Source organism: Liolophura sinensis, chromosome 9 (genome assembly GCF_032854445.1).
Source record: "Liolophura sinensis isolate JHLJ2023 chromosome 9, CUHK_Ljap_v2, whole genome shotgun sequence".
NCBI lineage: Eukaryota > Metazoa > Mollusca > Polyplacophora > Chitonida > Chitonidae > Liolophura > Liolophura sinensis.
Genome location: NC_088303.1, coordinates 33,574,439 through 33,584,935, shown reverse-complemented (window position 1 = coordinate 33,584,935; position 10,497 = coordinate 33,574,439). Strand labels below are relative to the sequence as shown.

General features: G+C 39.3%; 1 protein-coding gene across 1 annotated transcript; it reads right to left on the bottom strand.

Annotated features, from left to right (window-relative positions):
- Positions 1–109: 109 nt before the first annotated feature.
- On the bottom strand, positions 110–9,585 carry LOC135474838 (uncharacterized). The gene is made up of 4 exons (XM_064754452.1): positions 8,680–9,585; positions 5,575–5,795; positions 2,791–2,886; positions 110–1,836 (listed from the first exon to the last, which is right to left on the bottom strand). Exons 1-4 carry the CDS (start codon positions 9,272–9,274, stop codon positions 1,450–1,452), a joined length of 1,299 nt encoding a protein of 432 aa, XP_064610522.1. The 5' UTR covers positions 9,275–9,585; the 3' UTR covers positions 110–1,449.
- Between the last annotated feature and the right edge of the window lie 912 nt (positions 9,586–10,497).

The following is a 10,497-nucleotide window of genomic DNA, read 5'->3' as shown; positions in this document are numbered from 1 at the left end:
CCCTATCGTGGTGGGTCGCCTGCAATTCACATTGTATGAATTCAACGTAGCATCACAATATGCCATTGCACTTTGTACATACATACTGTAAATCTTCAACCTTTTAAAACAATAAAGCACCTTTTTCAGAGGAATTTAAGCATACAATTATTATCAAAATGCAGTCAAAATGATTAATTTTTGTCACTGAAGATGCAAGCTTCATAAGGCTATGCCAAATTAGTTCTCTACACCCTATAGCTTTCTCACAATGTTTCAAAATATTGGTTCCGGAGTCGGCTGAAAAGGTTGAAGAACTAGCGTACACTTCCAAAGGGGAATCATGTCATGGTACCTGTATCAAGACTAATGTATACATATTTGATCACGAGCGAAACTAGTAAAGAAAAAAAAACTATACTGAGATCCATCCTTTGTATAAAAAGCAGTAACGTATCATTTTTTCTTGTTAAGTAATTTAGAAAGACAACAATCCATACAAATGCAATGCTTTGAATGCCAATCACATTACGTACGTGTTCAATTTCCCGCAGCACTGTTCAGGCCTTTTGTTATGTGTTTTGATTGTGTGGGTGAAAAATATTTGGAAATATTCTGAAATAAGAGATAAAAAAGAACAAAACAAAAAAGAAAAAGAAAAACAAGAAAATTGCAACACTTCTGCCAACATGTATCACCTAGCAATTAGTGACAGCGTAGATGGCGGGAAAGCCTGAACGATTTCTACTGAATTAAATCATAAAAGTATAACTTTTACACATTTTCTATTTACAATTTTTTTAGATGCTTCTATTTTTAAAAACATTCTGAAATTTGTATTATTTAAGCTGATTGTCTTAGTTTTTCTTGAGGTGGATGTTCTCATTGTCATGTCGAAAACAGTTTAAAGTATCCTGATTTAAATATGTTCTAAAAAAGAACGAAAAAGATGATATCTCTGCAATGTATGTTGGAGTTGCAATATTAATTGCAATAGAAGCACATGAAAATAATTTTAATTTCCCTTGTTTCACTTTCAATTTGGGTTTGACTGTTGTTTTCGTCGTTCACTTATTTGTTGTGTTCATTGAAATAAATAAAAATCACATGTAATTTGATTGTCAAACAGTAAGAAGCAAACACACAGTCAAGATTGTTCATTATATTGAATAGCCTTTCTATACATGTGAAAGTGAAAATATGTATAGCTATCTTTTCAGGTAGCAGTAAATATTTTCCATCCTGAGGATATGTGTAATGAGAGCCATAAATGTACTAAATGTATAAAAGGGTATATATTTGTAATGAGAGCCATAAATGTGTTAATTGTATAAAAGGGTATATATATTTATATGTTAAGCGTCATACATCGTAAACAGATACTTTTATATACATTTTACATTAAACAGAATTTATAAATACTAAAACATATGTAGAGCCTGATTCATAACCCTAGGGAATATTTATTCTTCATGGATGCTGAATGGTATCATTTGGGGTGGCTTCTTCTTTTTTACTGAAGTAGTTATACATGACGACAGCGGGTGAAATGACCATCAGGCCGACCAGCGTGAACCCAGTGGTCGTCGTAAACTCAGGGTCCCAGTGAAACGCTGGGGACGGCTTGAAGACCGTCCAGAATAGTGTGGCTAAGGGTGTGACCAGCGCCTGGACGATGACCGCATAGATGGCGCCCTCGGCGTATTGGATCAGCAGGAGAGAGAAGAGGTTCGCTGTGCAGTAGGATGTAATGAAAAGCCAAGCCTTGAAGGCGACGCCGTAACAGTCGTCGCTAGAGGAGAACATACAGCCCAAAGCCATCTTCAGTTTAGAAAAAAAAAGCGCAGGAGACTCGACCTGAAAAATAAATATCTTTTTAAAATTTAAAAATAAAATAAAAAAAAACATTTCGATTTATTGTTTTCCTGTTATTTTCCTGTTTGATACCATTATCACGTAGCAAGTACATGTTTTATTTATCTTTATAAAGAAAGTTCACATATACAGTGATTTAGTGTCCTTCAAATTATGTCAAGAGTTAACCGAAATCTGAAACTCATTGATCACAAAAAGTAAGCAGATGGCTAAACTTTACCGGGTAACATAATTCTACCCAAGATAAATATTTTCTAAAACGTTTTGTAGGCAGACTGGTAATGTTGTACTTATTTTTTTTTTGTAGACCGATAACGTATAAATTGCAAGTGGACAAAGCTCAATTCAATAGGGAATTGGATGAAATTTTGGCACAATTTGAGCTGAAACCCAAGCAACTATATTTTGGTATGGATGCGAATCCAAGAAATTTTTCAATTTGTACATTTAGCTGTGATAGAGGTTTGCGCTCTCAGGGTGCCTTTAGTTATTTATGTATTTATCCAATTCTTAACAGTGTTGTGTTTTAAGCAGGAAAAAATAATTCAGTTTTGTGGGCGGAGGGTAACCGGTGGAGTGCCCGGTGTAAACCTTCCACCTTTGACAAGTTACTGCGGCCACCCAGGAGTCTTTGACGGTTTACCGTCACGAACAGTGAGAGTGAGGGAATTTTGTATGAAATTTTTTTGGATTTAATTATTTAATTGGAGTTTTGCTCCGTTCTTCAAGAACACGATGGCGTTTAGCATTGTGGTGCGTGGAAACCGGATATATACAGTCCGGGGGTGAAGCACGACAATCCGCAAGGTGTTGGCGAACTGTATGAAGTAAACCTGTTAAAATATTTCGAATAAGGCAGATTAAGTGGAATATTTCACAAGATGTATGAGAAGACGCTGGAGTCATAAATTACAGGTGCATAAAACTGTGACTTACGGTTCCAAAGCCAGGAATGAAATCCGCCCAGAAACACAAAACAACGAAAATAGCCTGAAACAACTGAATCCAGGTTATGAACACAAAGGATTCCGCCTGAAACAAAAAAAAATCAGGAAACATGTAAATACGTGAAGCAAAATTAAAAACATTATGAAATAGAAACCATTTCTTCTCACCATAACGTTGACTGCAGTCGTATAAGTGGAATAGGCCTAGTCTTGAGTGAAGCGTAAAATACGAATCAAGTAAAAAAATAAATAAACAATGGCGGTATGAGTGGAGAAAACCCGAGTGCCCGGGGTAAACCAATCCATCTTTAGTAAAATTACTTATGAGCTTTTCTCAACTGTGACCTACAGATTTTCACCACGTTTTGGCCGAAATCATGCGCTTTTCAACGAACGTAAAACTGTGCTAATTGTACCAAGGCTACAGAATCCAAGGGACTGAATCCACAGTTGCGGACCCTATCACTCATCTCGCTCACTCTGTCCCTTGGAGCTCCATCGGTATATTTTCCGGTTTTACGTTCACATGGAAATGCCAGCCCTGAAAAAAATCCACCTCAAATCGGTGGACTTTCAAATCGTAATGTTTCGCCTTTTTTCTGATATTCTTTGGCCCTAATCCTTTGTTCCACTTGAACAAAGTTTAAAATGGAGTTTAAACATACACGGCGATATCTTATTGGTACACACTTAAGAACAGCCGGTGTTGGCAAATAAGAAATCCGCTTATTAAAATCATCTATTATCTTAGACCATTTTCCCGCTTTCTGGAAAACTACTACGCACTGTGTACTGCAAGTCCTTGGAGTGGTCGTGGGTCTAATCGTGACATTTGTTGCTACATCTTCATATGTCGTGGACTATATCCTGATGTGTTTTCGCATTTTTGAACATAAAAGCTCCACAAATACGCCACAGTGTCGAAAATCGTCTTGTTATCGTCTTGTTATCGTCTTAACTACGCCTTGATAATTCATAGTATTCAATGCCTTGTCTGTTTGTGATGGTCGTGTCGGAGTCCCGCACAATTCGTCTCCAAGAGCCATAAAGTGGACAAGATTTTCTTCAACCAAGAATGACCACGATTTGTCAGAACTAATTTGCACACTTACATGAAGCCAATATGATATGAAGTAAGCGCAATAGCGCTGAGAATTATCAAGCAGCCGCAAAGAATGAGGGAGTTTCGAGTTCGAAACTTGTGTAGATAAAGGTAAAAACAGTCTTACTGCATGTTTTGAACGTTAGCCATTTATTGACATTAACTTACCCATCAGCCGTCTCACCCTATTTCCCTTTGAAACTCTCAAGTTTATAAACGTTCAGCTCCTCAATTATCTCCATCGTTCAATCACTCTTCACAGAACTTTTTGTGAAACTTTTTCCAGACGGCCAGGTTATAGTAAATGTGATCTAAAGTTGCTAACATTTTTGACAGGCCACATACCATACCCCTCTTTTCATCTTGAGCGATAAAAACTTTCGAACTCAATACTCCTTTAATGTCAAGATACAGGAAAAAGTCAAGCAGAACGAGCAAAGAACAAACATTTGAATGATATAAAAGACAAGAAGAGGGTGAATGAATAATACTTCATCAGCTGAGGTATTCCAGGGTGTTTTACAAATAAAGAAGTGTTACTACATATTCACATTGTCGCAGTATACGTACACGGTATTAACGACACCGCCAAGGAGTCGACACGACATTACACGATACTGCCACATCACATGCGCCACGTGACTTGTCCACGTCTTGGCTCTTTTCTCTTTCCCTTTTTACCACATCCTAGAGCCTTCGTCACCAGAAAAGTAGGAAAAAATGTTTCCCTGAGGGTTGGTGTCTATGAAACGTTCATAGACATCAACACGTAACTATTGAAACTGCTAATAAGCAGTCGCAGTGCCATCAGTGCAATCGAATGAAACCCCCATTAGCTGTTATAAAATGATCCACTATTGGCTGCGCCACATAGAGTGTTTTTCATTTATAGGGCACCAGTGGTAATTAGGATGGGAAGTTCCATTGCCTTGAGAAGGATTCAGCAATTGTTTCCATTCCCCTGATCTCGTCGCAATGGTCATGGGCTGCAAATATGGCCTTGAGAGTCAACGAAACAAGACTATTGAAGGTAAGAATAATGAAGTTGAGGCTTTTTTAAATGTAAAAGGTCTCATAAGATTTTGATTCACATGCCGGGATTATTATCAAGTGACTCTTTTCTACTTGATAATGATCCAGTATACTATAGTTGGTGTTATGAGAAATCCGGCAACCACACTGAAGGCTCTTGTAAAAATTACTCAACGTCGTGACACTTCTGCACACATCTTGGTATAAATCATAAGATCTTAACGGCCTTAACGGATCTTAATTCCGTACAAAGCTTAATGTGCAAGCTCTATGTTAGCTTTTGTGATTTTTTTATCAAACTTTCAGCAAAATGTTTTTTCAGTCTCTTCTATTTGAGTATAATTGGTCCACCAACAAAATCTTACAGGTTAAGTAAATGCACTATTTACTCGTAATGATAGTCCCTTACATACCTTTTTTAGGTCAAAATCACAGTGTCTTATATAGATGTGCAAACGTTATACACCGTACTATGAAGTTGTTTTAAATAGCTTTCCGCCGGCTCTGTCCAGTTTCCTTCCACCATAATGCTGGTCACCGTCGTCAAAGTGAAACATTCTTGAGTACAGCGTAAAACACCAATCAGATAAATAAATTTAAATAGCTTGCTTAATACCTGTTCAAAGACACTAAGCTTACCTCTTCGCCCTTGGTTTGTCGTTCTATATACACATTGAGGAGGGCAGCTGGCACAAATCCGAGGGCAAAACACATGGGCCAGAGCACTCGTCCTATCCCCGTGTCCCCACCATTGCCGGAGGCCGAACCACTACCCTCAAGGTCCCAGACCTGAGGTTCTATGGTGATGAATAAACCCACCAGAACAACGCCCGTGCAGATCAATCGCTGAAAACTGACCCCTGGGAAGCAGAATCGTTACAAAATCGTCATCCTTTAAATACACTACAAACACATATATTAGCACATGGGCCTGAAAAACCCATTCTTGCTCAGTTGGTTGGTCAGTTTACTTTAAACATTATTTCATCCGCTTCGGGAGCAGTAGATCCAGGGTCAATCCTAAGTCACACCTACCACCATAAGAAAGGAAGTTGTGACTTCTTCGCTTGGCGTTCAGCATGAAGGGGATAGTGCAACGACTGGTTGGCCTGTATCATTATAATGGCTCGGGCGGGGCCGCTTACTTGCCTTCGGTAAGTCTGTGAAGCAGCACTAGATTAAAGAGCTGTGGAAATCCGTCCTGCAACAAGGGGGCACATATGACTGAAAAACTACTAAGTGCGACGCTAAATCCGAAGCACTCACTCACGCACTAACATTATTTCGTACATATAGCTCTGAAGAACATGGTCAGAAATAGTATTGAAGCAGACACCACCTAGAGTAAAATTGATCAAATCATTTCGAAGAATAGAAATCGTTCTATAACTGTAAACAATATATATTCGTACATGGTCTTCAAGCATACCAATGTACAAAAGCCCAACACACACCCATAACATTTGCTCTCGAAAACGGGATTTCACTATGACGATCCAGGCAACAAAAAATGAAATTTTGCTTCAGTGCGAGTAACCACAACAAGAATTCATGACAAATCATGTTTAGACACCGTTGTTTTGAAAAACGGACAGTAAATGTTGCCCGTGTGCGGGCAACCGATATTCTGGATTATTTGACACCTGGGTCTGAAAAGCCTGTTTTTGACAACAAATGTTGGTCATGAGCTGCTAGGCTTAAGTCATGATATAATACCACCTCCTGACCCGAAGGCTGACATATATTAGACAAGCCTTTACATTTCTTCTACTTCATTCTTGTTTAAAGTAATATTAACTGGGGGGCCTCCGTGGCTCAGTTGGTTAGCGCGCTAGTGCAGCGAAATGACCCAGGAGTTCACCAATGCGGTCGCTGTGAGTTCAAGTCCAGTTCATGCTGGCTTCCTTTCCGGCCGTACGTGGGAAGGTTTGTCAGCAACCTGCGGATGGTCGTGGGTTTCCCCCGGGCTCTGCCCGTTTTCGTCGCATAAGTGAAATATTCTTGAGTACGGCGTAAAACACCAATCAAATAAATATTAATTAGGAATACTTCACCTATACGATGGTATTCAATTTTATGGTTATGTTTAATATCTCCTAGCTATACTGAATTGTCATATACTACTTCTGAAGAAAGTTCTTCTTTGCCCCTTCTCTATCCATCCATCCATATTCTTGTTTCCTTATAAGTTGGGAATTGAGGTCTGAGAATTTGGTCATTTTTAAAATGAAACAACCACGGCGATTGGTACTAGGTTTGACCGTTCCCACTAAAGAGGGATCATAGGATCGTCCAGGTAATACTTCAGAGCTAGTTGGAGGTAGGTCTGTGCTTGGAGTGGCTCTACCAGGTCTGACCGTACTGAGATTTGTGATCTCGGGCACATAACATTAGTGATATAATCTTAACAGTTTTCAAAGGTTAGAATTATGTGTCATTTTAACACCCGATGCTCAATTCTAATTACTAAGTAGGGGGACTACAGGTTACCACCGGTCGGTCCGTAACAAAAATATGTAGTTTTCCAGATTGTTCTTATAAGTTAAACTGAAACTTCGTGAATGGCTTTTACCATAAAAATTTTACAGATGTAAGTTCGAGTTTTATCTACTTTTGTTTTGGTCGCTTTTGTCCACTTTTAGCTTTTAAAAAGTCCAAGATTCCGAAAGTGTTTTTCCAAACGGTTTATCGTACTGAACTGAAACTTGCTACATAGCTTCGCCATGATAGGTAATAGACATTTATCGTTTTCATCCGTTCATCCCTTTATGTACAGTCGTTTTAATAATTCAGACAGCTGAATCCGATAAAAACGTGCGAAAACAACCTGTTCGGAATTGCCAAGCTCATTGAGCTTTAATCCCGCCAGCATGTTATATTATCTAATTAATATTTATTGTATGTAAATTAAACTGATGAATAAAGACAGAAAGAAAGAATTTTTATCTACATAGTCTGGCTTTAATAACAGGTCCGTGTAACTTTCCACTGCTCCCATAAGAGCATTTCCCTTCGTACACGCACTTAACTATTGCTATGACACAGACAGTAAAAATATTGTATAACGTGATTGCTTTTTGGTACGTTCATGATGTACTAATATACATCATGTTATATTGAGTGTATCAATATAACATGTAGGAGGCGAAACAGTGTCAGTAACTAATACAGGAACATCTTTATACAACACTATTAGAAGGATCTGGTCAATTCGAACAACAAATTTTCGTACAGGCGCTTCCAACCAAATAATGGGGCGACCAAACATTAAAGGGCTAACCATAGTGGTTGCATTATAATGGTCGCCAGAACAGGGTCAAAGTAACCATTACATTTGGTCGAAGCAACCGAAATTAATGGGCTTACATTTGCTGTGGTCGCTTTTTCTTTGGTCACCAAAATAGGGCCATGGCAAACATAATAAACAAAATTGTATTGGTTGTACAGAAACTGATCTCGGAATTATTTCGCAAGGGGCGACAATTCAATTAGTTAGACGTATATGTCGACAGCGGTATATAGGGCCTACATTTGCACCCACCCTGGATGGTATTCATTTCTATCAACCACTCATTATGGCACTTAAATAAACAACAACCAGGTAAGAAAATCGACTGAATGGGTATACAAGATGCCAAATCTAGAGTCTTCGGTATGACTACAGTAGTGAGGCAGCACTAGGCAGCGATGCTGAAACACACGTAAATCGCCCAAAACAATGAAATCAGTCGTGCACAGACTTACCTTTCCGTAGTACCAGATACCGGAAGAAAACGGTGAACGGCACGAGTGTGGTTGCCAGTATACCTTGTAGATACGGAGGTGTCCTCTCGGCAGGGCTTGCGAAGACGACCAAAACTCCATTCATGGCCGTCAAGAAGCCGACCAAAATCGCCACTTTAAAACTGCCAATGGGCAACAGTTTCTGTGTCCTGTCACAGAACAGTTTGCTGGCGAGAAGAAAGGCGAAAAAGATAACAGGAAAAAATACTCCCGCCAAGACTAGAGCGTCGAAAACGTCACCGCCAGCTTTGATCATGGCGTCGGCGTAAATGGGCAACGTTACGTTCATGGCCACGTTGCAGACAACAGTGAGGATGGCTAAGATGGAGTTGAGGAAGCGTAACGGAATGTGACAACACAAAGCCTTGACGCTCGTCAGCGGCGGCGGGGGTGGAATCATTTCTTTTGGCAAGGGTAGAATCTGCCTGGACGCTGAGACCTGGTAGTTTTGGTTCCATTGTACGAGTCCGTCCTCGGTCGTTTGCATAGACGTCGATACGCCTTTCAAAGCAGGGTGAACGCCTTTGCCATTCGTTCCGCTTCTGACGTGAGCCATTGTTTATAGATGTCACTATTAATACCTTATGATGCCACTAATTAATTTGACGCGGCCTTTAATAGCAATTGTAGACGCGAGGTAAAGTTGTAGATGAAAGCTTATCTTTGGCAGTTAATGATAAGGAAAGCTCATAACTGGAAAGTAATTTTTCGATATGCATTCTTCCACACATCCATCAGCGATGATTGTCACAAAGAGGAATAGCTTAATGTTCTCAGCTTCACACATGTAGTTTATGCATGTTCAGTAGAACATATCTAAGATGGCACATAGGCAGCCTCATTGACACGGTTACATACATGTGTCCTCACCTACCTAGCGTTGACTTATATAGCCAGCTAGCCAGCATGTCTTCCTTCAATGTACCAATTTGCCGGGTATAAACTTATACATTAGACATAACGCCAAGTCATTCGCTCATATGACTGTATAATTTAGTTGACTACACAACGCACGTGCTTCCTTGTCACATGACCTATATTCAGGTCAAAGAGCACATCCACGGCGCATCGAGGGAGTCTCAGTAGGCATCTGTATGCTGGTTATAACGTCTCGCTTCATATAAATATATTTCCATGTATTATTTTAACATATTGTGCGGCCGATGCCTATAGGCCTAAATTGATTTTTTATATGGCAGAGATAACGAGATATAACGAGTTCAATATACCATTCAGTCTCAAAATTTGTTGTTTTGCTTTTGTTATTCATTCGTCACAAATAAACACTCAGTTATTCTTTTTCTATGCGTGGAAACAACAACTCGCAAACATTAACATTCTAATGCCACAAAGCTCCATATTCTGAATGGGGTGTTTTCCCCACATTTAATCGATGTATTCACCAGTATAAACATCTAGGTTCGTGCACTTCATTAAAACAATCACATCGGTGTTGGAACATTTTCACGTGGACAGTGCCTGATAGCGTAAATTGACAAGAGATTTGATTTTAGGGATTATGTGAGACCGACAACAATCACAGTATCACAGTATACGAGGATTGCTGTAGTCTTTTATATTTGTCATTAACATTAAATTTATGCCTACTTTATACTGTATTTCTTGTCCCGTGAAGGTTGAACCAGTTTCTGTAAAGGGGACATTTTCACAACTTAAATACGGACCAGTATGTATCATAAATACATATGCACTGCATAACCGCCTTGCTGATAAGGCAATCTGAAAATCAACCCATCAACACTGAGTGATAGCAGATTG

What these genes read in the sequence shown, in the direction of transcription:
- LOC135474838 (XM_064754452.1), bottom strand. Translation starts at nt 9,274, where the DNA reads ATGGCTCACGTCAGAAGCGGAACGAATGGCAAAGGCGTTCACCCTGCT. An exon ending in GTATCTGGTACTACGGAAAG is followed by an intron (nt 5,796 to 8,679) that starts GTAAGTCTGTGC and finishes TCTGCTTCCCAG; the next exon opens with GGGTCAGTTTTCAGCGATTG. An exon ending in TCATTCCTGGCTTTGGAACC is followed by an intron (nt 1,837 to 2,790) that starts GTAAGTCACAGT and finishes TTTATTTTTCAG; the next exon opens with GTCGAGTCTCCTGCGCTTTT.